Below are 15,894 nucleotides of genomic sequence, written 5' to 3' on the forward strand. Positions count from 1 at the left end.
TCCCTCAGGGAAAATGGTGAACATGGAGAATCCCCGGAGGAAATACATTGAACTGGAAAATGTTGGCAGAGGGTGAGTCCAACTACAGTTTGTTCTACACAGTCATGGGGCAGGTGATTTGCTGCTGGAATATCTACCAAGTGTGAAGTCAGGCCAGCTGCAAACATCTTCAGACACTGGGTTAGTCTGCCCCATGTCTCAGTACCAGCCAGAATTTGTAAGTGTGGTCAGGAGGCATTGTCAAAGCCACTTGTATTTCATTGCCAGAAACAGCAACCTACCCCCAGCCACAGCAGTGAGATAACAGTTCTCAGGAATATTTCTTCCCAAGTGTTTGCTGAAGGAAATAGTCTGTGCTCAGGAGAAAAAATGTCCAGTTTAGAAACTGAAACTCGAGATGAAATAATCACCTGGCCTTTTGAGCTGAGGCACTAAAGCCCAATGCTTCAGGAACAGGCCCAGTGCCCATGCACTGGAGAGGAAAATGCATCATCTGCCTTCTGGCAGAGCCCTCCTGCATGCTGCAGGTTTGAGGCATTTCCAGCAGACATCTCCTGTCTGGGCTGGCTTTCACTCCAAGGTCTAAATGGCTTCTCCTTTCTTTGCTGCTCTTTTGTTTCTAGGGGTTTTGGAGATGTTTGCAGAGCGGTCGACACTGCCACAGGAGGAGAGGTAAATGTCAAGAGCCCCTGCAGATCCTGCTGCTCTCCAGGGCTTTCCTCTCTTGTGTCAGCTGGGGCTGGAGCTGTGGCTAGAGCTGTGCTGCAAAGGCACAAGAAGCACAGAGTGGTTCCAGCCTGCCAAGTGCATTTGGGACAGTCTTTGTCCTGCTCAGCTGCCAGGAGGAAGGCAAGGAGGGCAGCGGTTCCTTTCAGAGAAGGACGCTCTCCCTGGCTCTCAATTGCTCCAACAAAGGTGGTGCCTTAGAGCATCTCACTGCTCTCTGGGCCGACGGCTTCAGAGTGCTGAATTCTCATTTCTGGCTGCCAGCAAATACATCTGAATGTTCCTGGCAGTTCCTCAGCCACCTGCAGTGCTGCACGTGGGAACTGCACGTAGGGAGAGATCTGCAAGGCCTCCCTAAAAGCCCCAAGCCCTGCCTGTAGCCCAAGATGTATCCACAGAGCACCAAGGCACGCTTTACTTCTTCTGAAGTGCAGACAGAGAAACAGAGAGTGTGCTCAGAGCTTTGGGGGTGATAGTTGAGACATGATTGCTAACAAGTGGACAAGGCAAAATGTCAGTAGCCACGTGTCCTGTAAGTGGCCCCCAAAGGAGCCGAGAAATGAGCTGTTGGAATGTCACTTCCTAATTACTCCTAATTTGTCTAATCCCAAGGCACTTTGGCAAGGCTCACCTGTGTCATTGCTAAATCACTCATCCCATGTGTGCTGTGGTCTCGTGCCACCAACTTCTAAAGTTGCTGATTTTCAATGTCATTCTAGGTGGCCATCAAGAAAATGGATATTCAGGGACTCATGATGGAGGACATTCTCACTGAAATCAGAGTCCTAAGGATGAATACAAGTCCCCAAATTGTGAATTATTTAGATAGGTGAGTGATTGTGGTCCCATCCCATGAAGGTTTGTTTACATACTAAAAGCATGCAAGGTTAAAAACTCACTTTGAACATGGGCAGAAAAGAGATCTGGTAATTTTTGGGTAATTATTTGTTCTCTACTCATCTCCAATGGATGGGAAGAGAGTGTATTTTGTCTGCATGAGTCTTCCCTGGCTTTCAAACACATAGTTGAAAAATTGTTCAAAAATCTGCATCAACCCTGCCATACTCAGTCAATACCCTGTAAGCTCACTGGCTCCATGTTGTCCCAGGATTGATTTTTAAGGTTTCTTTAATGCTGACAAAGCATCTTAGAGAGAATTTCCCATTGGATTGTTGCCCCTCTATTCCATGGCTGTCCATACCAGGAACACTAGGTGCTTATTTCCAGAAATACCCCGTGTGACAGGTTTTTCATCTTGGCTGTTACTAAACTGCACTTTTTGCCTGCTGGCCATCTAAAACATCTCCTTTTCCACAGATGTGCTGTTCTCCTTGAGACTGCACAGACTGCAAACAATGCCCAGCCTGGAGGGAATGTCTATTCCTTTCATTCTGTCCTTGTCACAAAGGGATCCAGAAACAAGAATCAAGCAAAGAAACCAGTGTTTGCATGTTTATCTGCATGGCCTTGTTTCCTTCTTTCAGCTACCTTGTACATGAGGAACTCTGGCTGGTGATGGAGTTCATGGATGGAGGCACTCTGTTCGACGCTGTCAAGGCGTTCGAGATGACAGAAGACGAGATCGGCATCGTCAGTCGGGAGGTCAGTCAGGGATCCCAGCTGTGCTTCCCAGGGCTGGGGCAGGACTGTCTGGGAAAGGGGCTCACAACAGGAGCCATTCCATGGGCCAGGCTTTGTTTCTGTGTCGTTGGAATGCTCTGGGCAAGCAAGAGCATCCCACATGAACTGCCTGCCAGTGCCCCTGCACTCACTGCACTCTGTTCTTGTCCTCTTCTCTCCTGCTGTTGCATTCTCACTCTGGCTCTTGTATTTGCTCTTCTCCATTTTACCTCTCTAAACTTTGGCCTGCACTGCATTCCTTGCCTGTAAAAGCAAAGGTGGTGGTGGCAGCATTTGAAAGGAACAGCAAAGAAAAAAGAGAGACTCATTTCTCTCAGTGCTCAGCAGAAAAGGTTAGCAGTGCAGCCAAAATGCTCTTGACTTGTGAGCACATCCACTGCAGGAGCATCATCCTGGCTGGTTTGCAGGGCAGAGTCTACACCTGCAGTTGCTGTTCTCTTTGACAAGCTGACATGCCTTTCTTTAGAAGGGTGCTGCTCTGCTGGTGTTGGAGCAGCAAGCTCTTCCTCTCAATGGCACTGTGTTCTGCCATTCCTCCCCATTCCCCTGGAGAGGGAATCTTGGAGAGCTGTTTCCTTTCTTGTGTGATGAAATCCCATCCCTGATTTTTGCCCTCCTGTTTCTGGTTTCTCTCTCAGTGCCTCCAAGGACTGAATTACCTCCACTCCCACCACGTGATGCACCGAGACTTGAAGAGCCCCAACATCCTCCTCAGAACCGATGGCTCTGTCAAGCTGGGTCAGTATATTCTTGTTCAGGTGCAGCATTCCAGGGATGGGGGGGTGTGGGGCTGCTTTGGAGTGACTGCCAGCCACCCAAAAATGGTGCTGGTGGCAGTGCAGGGAGCCCTGCTGTGAGCTGACCAGACGGTTGCAAGGTGCACAGACCTATGGCAGGGAACAAGCAGTCCAGAGTGGCATTGCTCTGTGTGTGTCCCTTCCAGAGAGAGGGAGCTACAAGTCTAAAGCTTCAGGGGAACAAAAGCCACTGCTGGAGGCAGTGTAAAAAATGTGGGGATTTTGGAAGTAGCCAATGCCATATTTCCTTGGCTAAAGTCCTGAGGTACCAGAGCAGGGACTGTTGCAGGAGATTCAACAGCACATTCTCCAACTTCTACTGGGCAATTCTTTTGCTTGCTTTCCTAATTGCACAGGATTCAAATCAAAACAGTCTTTTGCTTTCTCCCCAGCTGATTTTGGCGTGTCTGCTCTACTCACCCCTGAGCAGAGTAGACGCAGCTCAGAGGTCGGCAGTTACTGGTGGAGAGCACCTGAGCTGGTGAAAGGTCACCCATATGGCCCCAAAATTGACATCTGGGCCTTTGGGATTGTGACCATTGAAATGGTGGAAGGAGAACCTCCTTATTATAATGAAACTCCTCGCTCGGTAAGGTGTAAATACTCTCTGATCTCACTGTCTTTCTCCCCCAGCCCACCTTCTGTGTGCCATTGGACAAAATCCCATTGCCATCTGCTGGAACTACTTCCACCATGGCCCCTTTCTGAAAATGTCCCTGCAGCACATCAGCATCTGCTGGAGTTTTGGTTGCATCACTGGGGGAGCTCAAGCCTTACCCCACACAAACAATCTCCCTTCTCAGACAACATTTGGCTTTGGCTTAGAAGTCGTTCCAGCTCTTTTGGCCACAGAGATGGCCCTACTAACAGGAAACAACCATCTTAGAGCTGCTGTTCCCTTTCCTGAAATGAAGAAACTTAAACCCAACCAAGTTTCTAAAAGAGTGGTTTGGAGAGAAGAAACAAACAAAAAGCTTGATGGCTTTTGTTTGATGGCAGCTGTGCTTTAGGGACCAACAAGCACTGCAGAGATGCTTTGCATGTAATAATCCTTGGAAATAGTAGAGTGAGTTAATAGAGCAAAGTCCCTCTTCCAAATAGCCTGCCAAGCTGGTCAGGTGCATCCTCAGAGAAGCAAAGGGGCTTTTGCTGATGTAGTTTCCACTAACAAGGTCAGTCAATGAAATCAGCTGCCAAGGCAACATCTGCTGCATGTTGGAAAAGCTGTGGCTGCATCGGGCTTTGGGTTTTTGTTGGTCCAGGAAAGTCCTCTCTGCCTCTGTGCCACGGCAGAAACTGCCACTGCAGACTGCAGCTTGAACAATGGGATCTGGGAGAGCAGTTCCAGAGGTGAAAGAATCAGCTGAGAGACTGGTGTTTCCTTTTTCTCCAGGCTCAGGTCCTGATAGCCACCAAAGGGACCCCAGAGCTGCAGCAGCCCAAGCTCCTCTCCCCTTTGCTGCGGGACTTCCTGAGCTGCTGCCTGCAGACAGACGAGGCGCGGCGCTGGTCTGCCCAGGAGCTGCTGCAGGTAAAATGCCAAGGGGCTGCAGGGAAACAGTGTCCCAGGGATGGGCTCCTCCTCCACTCAAGTGCAAGGCATCAGATGAGCCCCCTCCTCCTCACCTCCACTCTTGGTGCTGTTCAAATGCAAACAGCCAGGAGTCCTAGACTGGGCTGGGCTGGCAGGGACCTGGAAAGCTCATCTGGTCCAAGTGCCCTGCAGTGAGCAGGGGCATCTTGAAAGAGATCAGGATGCTCAGACTTGAAATCTTTCCAGGGCTGGCACACTTAGCAACTCTTACAGCAAGCTGTGCCACTCTTGCCCCACTGTTGGTCCTTAGACCTACTCTGGCTCAATCCCCTTTTCATTTAAAAAATATTCCCCTGCCTTTGAGGGTCTTAGCTTGGAAAATATGTGCTTATTGTTGTTTTTTTTTTCCTTTGTGCAGCATCCATTTGTAACACTGGCGAAGCCGACCTCCAGCCTGGTGCCACTAATAATGACGGTGAAGGAGTGGAAAGAGGAGAGAAGAATAAGACACCACTGTTAGAAATGTTCGCTCCATCACCAGTCCAGAGAAGAATTAGAGAGTAGGATTATAGTTAGGAATTGTAGTTCAGATTCTAGTGAAGGACTGTAGCACAGGATTTTAGTGTAGGATACTAGCATCGATTGTAAACAGTTAAATTTTTTGAAATCTCAACTCCTTTCAAAGATTCCCCTCCTTCTGAGCCTCTGAGAAAGCTCAACATTTCCTTCTCAACTTAGAGGCGGAAAATGACATTGAGGGCTTCTTTGATACAGTTGGAAAGTGGGGAAGGCTCTTCTTCAGTCATCCTCTCCAGACCACAGGGCCTTTGGAATGTGGCCCACTGGCTGGGTTTTACCCAGCTGGGGCACTTGTGTTTGAGGCAGAAAGGGCAGTGGCATTTGCAGGCAGAAGCAAAGGACGAGTGGGGCAGCCCAAACACCCTGTGCATCTGCAGGCCTTGAGCTCTGACTGGAGAGCATTTGAGTTCCTGCCCCTTGGATTTGTATCCCTAAGTGCAGTGTCTCTGTGTCTGGAGGAGAGTTTTGCCCCAGTGAGAAAGCAGCAAGGTCAGGGAGGCTGCTGGGAAAGGCGCAGAGCTGGTGCAGAGCTGTCAGTGGGCGCCAGGTGAGAGCAGGCCCCGCCTTGGCCAGGCTGGAGCCCCAGCAGAGCCCTGGCAGAGGCCGGAGCAGCCTGAGCCTGGGCAGGGGCAGGCTGGAAGGAGGCCCTTGGAGCTGCAAGAGGCAGCAGCCCGGCCCTGGGGGCCTCTTGGTGGCCCCGGGCGAATGTTGCGCTCTCAGAGCCCAGCTGGCAGCCGGCTGCTCCCGAGGGGAAGCGCAGCCGTGCCGGGCACAGCACAGACTGGTGGCATTGGCCGCCCGCAGTCTGCACAGGAGGAGAGAAAGGCGCAGCACTCTGGGCCAGGGCTGCAGGCCTGCCTGAGGATTCCTACTCTTGTGCCGCCTGCCCTGGCACTCCTGGCAAAGGTGAGCAGTGTGTGCAGCACTCTGGGCACAGGGAGGGAGCCGGGCTGCTCCGCAGGCTCCAGCACAGGGCAGCGTCCTTCAGGCACGGCGCTTCTGCCTCCCGGGGGAACCGAGGCCAGCGCGAGGCAGGGACAGCTTGGCAGGTCACATCTGCAGCACAAAAGGGCCTCACACAGCTCTGCCAGGAAGCGCCTGCACTCCTGGAGCTCTGCACTCCAGGGCCAGAGCAAAGGGGTGAAATGCAGAGTGCTCTGCAGAAATATTCAGGGGCACCAGCCCAGCCTGCTTTGTACTCTCTGGCACACAGCAAGCGCTGTGCAACACAGCCCTGAGCTGCTGGGAGAGAGGTGTCAGAAAGGAGCCAACTCTTGGAGGAAATTAAATGGGGACAAAGTCATCAAAGCAAAAGAGAACTGTTTCTTAGTAAGGATTCACCTGAGCTGGGTGTGTATCTCGCTCTCCCAAGAGCCAAACACACACACAACACACACTCACACAGAATGCTGCTTTTTATTTCCTTGCCCAGCCCAGGTGAACCGTGTCCCCTTTCCCTTTGGCTGGGTACTAGGGAACTTATATTCTCTCCCCACTGCCTCCTTTTCTGTCCCCTCCCCTCCTATCCTACTTCCCTTTTGGTCTGGTCTTCAACCTGGCCCCTCTCCCAGCTCACAGCAACACCCAACAAATTAACTAGAACAAATACAAAGCCTAAATAACATCCAGAACCAACAATTTTTTTTCTTTTTTCTAATAACCTGTCAGGTGCAGACAAAATATTACCTCCTATCTCACTGAGGGAATGGGGATGAGCCTGTGCCTTGTGCTTGAGCAGTGAACTGATTTGGAAGGGAGCAGAAGGGTTTCAGGAGGCAATTGGTGTTTTCTTTCTGAATTGCTGAAGGAAAGACACAATGTGGCTTCAGTCAGCAAAAACACTTTCACGGTAAATTGAGGAAATGCTTGTGAGCAATTTCCAGAGAAGGAAGGTGTTGAGAAAATGTTGAACTGGAACAAATCACGAATTCCCTTTGCATTAACAGACAGTGTTAAGCCTTCTATTCTCCCAGTGCAGTGACTGATGTGTGCAAGTGGCTGCCTTAGCCTTGAGAATAGAGTAGTCCTCCTAAGAAGGAAGCTGGAAAACTACTGGTAGGGGAAGAAAGTGGCTGTAGGAGGCTCTTGAATATCAGAGGAGAATTGGAGGAATGGGATGTTCCCCAAATGACCACCAGAGACCCTCAAGAGAGCCCTACTCTCCTGTCAGAAACTTCTGAGAAGTGATTTAAATATGTCAACTAATTGGAGGGAATGTTACCCTGTGAGTTTCAGCAAAGTAATGAGCAGGTCTTCTTTCCATGGTTACAAATTAGTAGGTGAGATTTCTGAGTGAGCACCTGTTAGAAAAGTGATTCCCCATGCACCCAGCACTGAAATAAAGTCATGCCTCCTTTCTCCCACTGAGCTGGCACCGGGGATTGGGCCCTGCTTGGTGACTTTCATTTGAGTCGCTTCTATTGCAAGGTGAAAATGAAACCTTTTCCAGCTCTTTCCCTCGGGGTTACCTTTTTGGGGGCCAAAGCTCTGTGCTGCAGGTGGCCCGGGTGTGTGCAGAGCAATGCAGCCTCCACAAAGCCCTTGGTTTCCCCACAAGTCATGGGGATTTGTTGCCAGCTGTGCCCAGCTGTGGCAGGAGAAAGAGCCCGCAGTGCAGTGGGCGCCGTGCCCTGCCCAGCCGGGGCTCTCTGGCACAGAGGAGCAGCAGCACCAGCACCTTTCAACCCACTCCTGCCTTGGCCTCCCCTGGCACACAGAAGCCTCTGGAAATCAGCACCACCCGGCGCCTTCCCAGCTTGGAGCAGCTCCTGCTGCTGGGCACATCCTGCCACTTCTACTGCTTCCAAACAGGAATCAAGGCACAGGTGGAGACGGACATACAGAGAAGCCCTGGGCTTGTGCAATAAATGGGCAAAGCATGGGGGAATGTCTTAGGAGTTATTTCAGCTCTTATGCCAATACTGCCTTCTCTCCTTTTCTCTCCACATTTCCTGCTCTTTTCCCTCTCACATTTCCACTCCTTCCCCCTCTCGAGTTTCAGTTTTCCTCTCATGTTTGCCTGCGAAGTTTCACTCATTTTCCCCACCCTTTTCAGCTCCCTTTCCTCACACTTTACCTCTCACATTTCCCCACCTTTCCACTGTTTCCTGCTTTTTTCTTCCCTCATGTTTCTAACAATTTTCCCCTCACTTATCCTGCCGTTTTCTCCCCTCATGTTTCTCTCCTTCCATCAGTCGTTTTTCTTCAAGTTTTCCCTACATATTTCTCACTTTTGCCCTCATGTTTCTCACACCTTCCCTCTCACCTTCCTCACACTTTTCTGCTCACATTTATCATTCTTTCACCCTCATGTTCATTATAATTTTCTCTCACATTTTGTGCCCTTTTTTCACTCCTATTTTCTGCCACTTTTCCCATCAAACTTCCCACCCTTTTTTCCCTTCATGTTTTCTGCCTTTCTCTGCCCTCTGGTTTCTCACTCTTTTCCCCTCAGAATTCTCACAATGTTCCCCTCACATTTGCTGCCTGTTTTTCTCTCTTTGCCACTAAATTTTCTCACTCTCTTCCCCTCACATTTCCCTCCATTTCCCCCCGTTGTTTCTCACCCTTTCCCGCTCATGTTTCTTAGAATTTTCCCATTGTATTCCCGGCCTTTTCCTCCTCTCACCTTCCTCTCCCATTTTCACTCACATTTCTCACCATTTTCCCCTCAGTTTTCTCGCCCTTTTCCACACAGGTTTCCTACCCTTTTCTTCCCTCACACTTCTCTCCTTTTTCCACTCCCATTTCTCACACTTGTCACCTCACAATTTCTGCCTTTTTTCCCCCCTCACATTTCTTAACCCACTGGTTCCTGTCAGTGACTGCTCCTCTTCAGTAGTGGATGGGCTTCTCTTGTTTTTCCCTGCAATCCCCTACTCCAAAGAACGGGTGCCAGAGCAGCGCTCCAAGGAGCCCCTGCCTGTGCGTCTGCTGAACAGAATGGCCGTGCTCAGCTTGAAGAGTCTCATGGAGAACAACCTAAAGTGCACTGGGCTTCCTGCTGCAGCTTTGGTTTGTATTTCAATTCTCTGTAGTCTTCATGGTGTTCTAAAGTAATAGGCCCCCTTAGGGATACACATTGCGAGTGAGCAGCCACTGCACCATCCGCCTCAAGCAGATCCATCTCCGTTTTCATCCCCTCACAGTCACTGTGACTCCTGCCTGGACCAAACCACTTGTGATGCTTCTTGATGCTAAACAAAGTCCATCTGCACAGGAAATGCTTATGGCCCTCTTTTGGAGAAAAAATAAAAGCCTTTATTTTAAAATGTTCAGTCCCTGGAGTTTTTTCCTATTTTCACCTATTTGAATTGGCTTGACATCAAAATACTGCCAGCTGACATTCCAAACTGGCTGGTCTATGTTTGTGTGCACAGAGCAAATGTGCCACACCGTGCCCATTTCCCGGGTGTTCTGTTAATGTCCTGTTCAACAAAGGGCTGAAGGGAAGGACTCTCCCTGCCCCGCGTGGCTCCGGGGCTGGAGCTGGGCTGGTATGGGCCGCAGACCGTGCTGGGAGGCCCCGCCTCAGCCCCATCCGCCATCTTGTGTGTCTGCCTCAGCCCCATCCGCCATCGTGTGTGTGTCTGCCTCAGCCCCATCCGCCATCTTGTGTGTGTCAGCCTCAGCCCCATCCGCCATCTTGTGTGTGTCTGCCTCAGTCCCATCCGCCATCTTGTGTGTGTCTGCCTCAGCCCCCATCCGCCATCTTGTGTGTGTCTGCCTCAGCCCCATCCGCCATCTTGTGTGTGTCTGCCTCAGCCCCATCCATCATCTTGTGTGTGTCTGCCTCAGCCCCATCCGCCATCTTGTGCATCAACCCAGTCCAGCTCTGAAGCGAATGTGTTGCTGTTTTGTCAGCAGTCAGGGTCAGCACCAAAACCACCAACACCAGCAGGACAGTCTACAGGGAATGGCACAGCTTTGGTTTAAAGCAGCCTGTCCTAACTTGTCACTGTCCTTTACCCATGAACAAGTCCCCAAGGCCACACAGAGCAAACGTCCAACAGCAGCTTCATCAGCCACTTCCTCCTGCTGGCATTGGCAGACACGAGGCAGCTGCAGCTCCTGCACTTCTGCCTCTTCCTGGGCATCTCCCTGGCTGCCCTCCTGGCCAACGGCCTCGTCATCAGCGCCGCAGCCTGCGGCCACCACCTGCACAGCCCCATGTTCTTCTTCCTGCTCCACCTGGCCCTCAGTGACCTGGGCTCCATCTGCACCACTGTCCCCAAAGCCATGCACAATTCCCTCTGGGACACCAGGAACATCTCCTACACAGGATGTGCGGCTCAGCTTTTTATGTCTGTTTTTTTTATTTTTCAGCAGAGTATTTCCTGCTGACCATCATGTGCTACGACCGCTACGTGTCCATCTGCAAACCCCTGCACTACGGGACCCTCCTGGACAGCAGAGCTTGTGCCCACATGGCAGCAGCTGCCTGGGCCAGTGCCTTTCTCTATTCACTGCTGCACACAGCCAATACATTTTCCCTGCCCCTGTGCCATGGCAATGCCCTGGGCCAGTTCTTCTCTGAAATTCCACACATCCTCAAGCTCTCCTGCTCACACTCCTTCTTTAGCAAACTGGGCCTTCCTACGTTTAGTGTCTGTTTAGCACTTGGCTGTTTTGTGTTCATTGTTTTCTCCTATGTGCAGATCTTCAGGGCTGTGCTGAGGATCTCCTCTGAGCAGGGACAGCACAAAGCTTTTTCCACCTCACTCCCTCACCTGGCCATGACCTCCCTTTTCCTCAGCACTTCCATCTTTTCCTACCTGAAGCTCCCATCTGTCTCCTGGCCCTTTCAGTTCAGGGATCTGGCCCTGTCAGTTCTCTACTCAGTGGTTCCTCAAGCCCTGAACCCCCTCATCTACAGCCTGAGGAACCAGGAAATCGAGGATCCCCTGAGGAAAATGATGCCTTGATCTTTTCAGAAGCAATAAACTCCCTTTTTCCTGCTCCAGAAGATTCAGAATGCAACTCTTCACAATCTCAGACTTTTTTTCCCTATTTGTCCAGTTTTCATTGGGACCTTTCCTGTTTCTGTTTTTAGTGTTACTAGTTTGTGATGTCACATCCCACTTTCTGATGTCACACAGCCACCTTCTATGAAGTCACAGCTAGCTCTGTGATGTCACAATCCAGTCAGTGATGTCACACAGCTCACTCAGTGATGTCACACAGCCACCCTGTAATGTCACAGCACACTCTATGACCTCACAGCCCTCTCTATGATGTCATAAAGCCACAGCATGGGGTCCCATCCTTCTCTGCAATGTCACACACCCCCCTCTGTGATGCTGTAGCTGCTCTATGACCTCACACAACAAACTCTGTGATGTCATAGCCCAATCTGTGACCTCACACAACCCACTCTGTGCTGTCACAGAGCCCCTTTGTGACATCACAGCTGCTCTGGGGCTCTGTGACACAGCCACAGAGGTGCTGCTGTGACACAGCCCCCTCTGGGACAGCACACAGCCCCTGCCAGTGCTGAGCCCCTGTGAGCTCTGCCTGTGCCCTGCTCGTGTCTCTGAGATGCCCTGGCAGCGCCCCAGCCCTGCTGGGCTGTGCACAGGAGCTGCTCCTGGGCAGAGCTGTCTCTCTGCAGCGCTGCCCTTGCCAGGAGCTGCCTCTGTGCCAGGAGCCCGGCCCAGCTCAGCAGCACAGACACAGCATAAGGACTTGAATGTCCTTCTTGGGGCTTGTTCTGAGGCCCTGAACATCAGTCCCTGAGAGGGAGGGGTAGAAACCCCTGCAGAACTCCAAGTCAGAATCCAACTCCAAGGTTTTCTGAAGTTTTAATGGGTCTCACTGAGTGTCATGACAGAGAAAGCGTCCCCAGGCCCCAGGCAGAGCAGAGAACTGCAGGCAGTGATGACAGGTGGGGACAAAGAGAAGCCAAGTCCTGGTGCCCTGGGGCACAGCAGCCTCTGTGCCACCAAGGGCTGTGAGCAGACACCTTGTCCTGAGGCCCTGGGGCCTCCTGGCACAGTCCCAGCAAGGCTGGGCACTGTCAGCCCCTTGTCCTGCCCTCAGCATCCCCCTCCCATCCCAGTGGCCTCAAGGATCTGCTGGAAGGAGTCCCTGGGGAGCCTTGGTCAGGAATGGCCCTGGGGGGGCTCCTTAATGCTCCCGGGGACTGCAGGTTCTTCAAAGGACTTTGGGTTTAGCTTTTGCCTTGGAGTCTATGAGAGATTTGTGCAATCCTGGTCTCCAATTATCTACTTTAACAAGTCCCTTGGGATTCTTAGTCAATAAGAACACTCAGTGGGGCTCATTAGTAATTCAGGGTACTCAAAGTTTATTAAAGAGCTACTTTTTGACACTGAGTCTGAGTGCTGTGTGTGATAATTGGCCTCCAATTATCTGCTTTAATGAGTCCCTTGAGGTTCTTAGCCAGCAACAACACTCACTGGGGCTCATTAATGTTTCAAGGTACTCAGGGTAATTTAGGTACTTCTTTTTGCTTCTGAGTCTTTGACAGGTTTGTGTAATCATGGCCCCAATTATCTGCTTTAATGAGTCCCTTGGGAGCTCTGTATTGACATTCAGTGGGGCTCATTAATGCTTTGAGATTCAAGGTATTTAAGATACTTTGGATGTTCCTTCCCACACTGAGTCTGTGAGAGGATTTTGTGCAATTCTGGCCTCCAATTCTCCCCTTTAAGGAGTCCACGAGGAGCCAATGTTGGGGATGGACCTCAGTGGGACCCATTAATGCTTCCAGACACTTTGGGGTTTTTCCTCTGACTTTGCCTTCTGGAAAGGTTTGTGCAATTTTGTGCAATCTCCTCTCAAGCCCTGAGGATCCAGGGCTCAGCACCAAATGCACCACGGGTCAGATCAGGGTAAGGCCAGTCCTGACAAGGCTGTGCTTTGATTTCCCCCGGGTCTGGTGCAGTTAATTGATGCTGACCTTCCTGTGGGATGAAACTTGGAAATGCCACCATAATTGTTGTATTGTCAGTTTATTAATGTTTGGGATTTGCTTGCATTTTCATCACAAGTGACTTGTGGAAAGAGCAAATGTTCATTAAAGCATTTTATGTAGGGTTAAGTTTGATTCTCCCATTCATGACTCGGCAGGAGTTTCTCCAAAGAAGAAATGAAGCTTTTGCCTGAAGCTCCCACTGTGCCCATGACAGGAAGCCCTGGGAGTGTCTGGGACATCCTGGCTCTTTGGCAGCCTGGGCACTCCTGGGGTGTCACCGTGGAGCCCCTGTGAGTGCCTGTGACAGATGGGTGCCTTTGCAGCCCAAGGTGCCCTGGGATGTGCCCATGGCATGGCTGGGACTGCCTCTGCCCACAGGGCTCTTGAGCATCCCAGCTCAGGCCTGGGGCCAGAGTCCCATGCCATGGCAACCATTTGCAGTCCCATTGCCAGGGCCAGGGGATGCCAGAAGGGATCCCAGAATGGGCTGAGTTGGGAGAGAGCCATCAGGATCCTGGAGTGCAACTGCTGGCCCTGCACAGGACAGCCCAACAATCCCAGCCTGGGCCTGGCAGCGCTGTCCAAAGGCTGCTGGAGCTCAGAGAGCCCTGGAGCCGTGACCCTTCCCTGGGAGCCTGTTGAGTGGCCCAGCAGCCTCTGGGGGAAAAACCTTTTCCTGAGATCCAACCCAAAGCTGCCCCGAGTCAGCTCAAGCCATTCCCTGCAGTCCTGTCCCTGGGCCCCAGCGGGAAGAGGTTCCCACAGCCCCCAGCCAGGGACCCGCTCCCAAGGCTGTTGCCAGGGCAGCCAGGGCTGGCACCAGCTGTGATGCTCGGTTTCCCTGGGCCGGGCTTTAGGAATGGGATTGCCCAATTTCCTGCTCCTGCTAAAACCATGCCGCCCCTCGCTGCCCTCCAGCCTCCCACTGAAAGTAAAAAAAGCAAAGACCCCAGGCTGGGATAAAAACAATTTACTGGCAACTGCAACAAGATAAGGAACAAACAGGAATAGAAACAACGATAACAGAAAGGATAGACAAACTATATACAGGGAAAACTATAACAACACTGAGTCACTCTTCCCAACCATGTGTTTTCTCCTGCCTGGAAAAAACACTATTCTCCTAGGGAGAGAGAGGGTTCTTTTCCTGCCCTGGGCAATGACAAGAGATGAGATCAAAAAAAATTACAGGGCCATGACTAGACCCTGACGTTCTTCAATCCCATCTCACATCATTGCCAGGGGCAGGGGAAGGGACAGGTGTCCTCCCTGCATGGATCATAGTAAATGTGAGTCACCAGAGCTCTTCCTAATGTGAGTCCTCTGATAGAGGATGGAGTTGGAGACTCACATGAAGCTCTTCCCACAGTTGGGGCACTCACAGGGCTCCCCTTACCAGTGACTCCGTTGGTGTTGGGTCAAGGCAGAGCTCTGGGTGAAGCTCTTCCCACACTGGGGACACTCGTGGGGCCTCTCCCCAGTGTGGATGCGCCGGTGAGTGATGAGGTTGGAGTTTTGCTTGAAGCCCTTCCCGCAGTCGGGGCAGCGGAAGGGCCTCTCATCAGTGTGAATGCGCTGGTGCTTGAGGAGATCTGAGCTTGTCTGAAACCTCTTCCCACACTCAGAACACTCATAGGGCCTCTCCCCAGTGTGGCTCATTTGGTGGATGATCAGCTGGCCCCTCTGGTTGAAGCCCTTCCCACATTCCCCACACTTGTATGGCCTTTCCTCAGCGTGGGTGTTCTGGTGGCAGATCAAGTGGGAGCGCTGGCTGAAGCTCTTCCCACATTGCTCACACTCATAGGGCCGTTCCCTGGTGTGGATCCTCTGGTGGCTGATCAGGTTGGATCTCTGGGTGAAGCTCATCCCACATTCCCCACACTCGTGGGGCCTCTCCCCAGTGTGGATGCGCCGGTGCCTGACAAGGGTGGAGCTGCGCTTGAAGCCCTTCCTGCAGTCGGGGCAGCGGAAGGGCCTCTCCTCTGTGTGAATGCGCTGGTGTGAGAGGAGATGGGAGCTGGTCTGAAACCTCTTCCCACACTGGGGACACTCATAGGGCCTCTCCCCAGTGTGGATCCTCTGGTGTCTGATCAGGTGGTGTCTCCGGCTGAAGCTCTTCCCACACTCCAAGCACTTGTGGGGCTTCTCCCCATCATGAAGCTGCTCATGGACCAGCTCAGAGCCCCGACTGAAGCTCTGTCCACCTTCTCAGCTCAGGGTGGATCTTTCCTCCTCAGAGGACCCTGGGATGGGTTTGGAGCCTCTTCTCCTGTGGGATCTTCGGGGCTTTTCTTCCCCGTTCGATTCTTGCACTGTGGAGCTGCTCAAAATGGCCTCATCTATGAGGTTCTGGTGTGGGGATTTGTCCTCCCTGGTCTCCAACCTCAGCTCCTTGTCTGGGGGAGGAAGGACAAGGAGAGGATGGGATTTGCCTCCATGCCAGAGGGAAGGGGAAGAGGATCCCTCCAGTCTATCCCTGTCAGGACAGGGTTGGCAGAGGGGTTGTCCTGCAGCCGGGGGCCGTGCTGGGCTGGGAGATGGAGCAGGAGAGAGGGGGAAAGGGGCACTGACTTCCTCCTCACCTGCCTGGCTGTCCTGGGACATTTTCCTCTTCCTTGCAGCCTCCTCCTCCACTTGACCAATGTTTTGGAATGGGAGGTCCTGATTTGGGGTGAAAACAAGGG

The 15,894-nt window shown here is 51.8% G+C and overlaps 2 protein-coding genes across 2 annotated transcripts in view; one reads left to right on the top strand and one right to left on the bottom strand.

Annotated features, from left to right (window-relative positions):
• LOC310921264 (olfactory receptor 14A16-like) overlaps positions 1-15,894 on the bottom strand; it is a gene marked incomplete at both ends in the record, with an annotated part of 496,219 nt that overhangs the window by 141,805 nt on the left and 338,520 nt on the right. The gene's annotated exons all lie outside the window — the stretch shown is intronic.
• On the top strand, positions 23-11,201 carry LOC310921146 (serine/threonine-protein kinase PAK 3-like; the record flags this gene model as incomplete). Its single annotated transcript, XM_083881257.1, has 7 exons — positions 23-72; positions 624-672; positions 1,446-1,555; positions 2,211-2,328; positions 3,006-3,105; positions 3,557-3,696; positions 11,085-11,201. The coding sequence occupies 7 exons, from the start codon at positions 23-25 to the stop codon at positions 11,199-11,201; spliced, it is 684 nt and encodes a 227-aa protein (XP_083737383.1).

This window comes from Zosterops lateralis (assembly GCF_965231275.1).
Source record: "Zosterops lateralis genome assembly, chromosome: 33".
Taxonomy (NCBI): Eukaryota; Metazoa; Chordata; class Aves; order Passeriformes; family Zosteropidae; genus Zosterops; species Zosterops lateralis.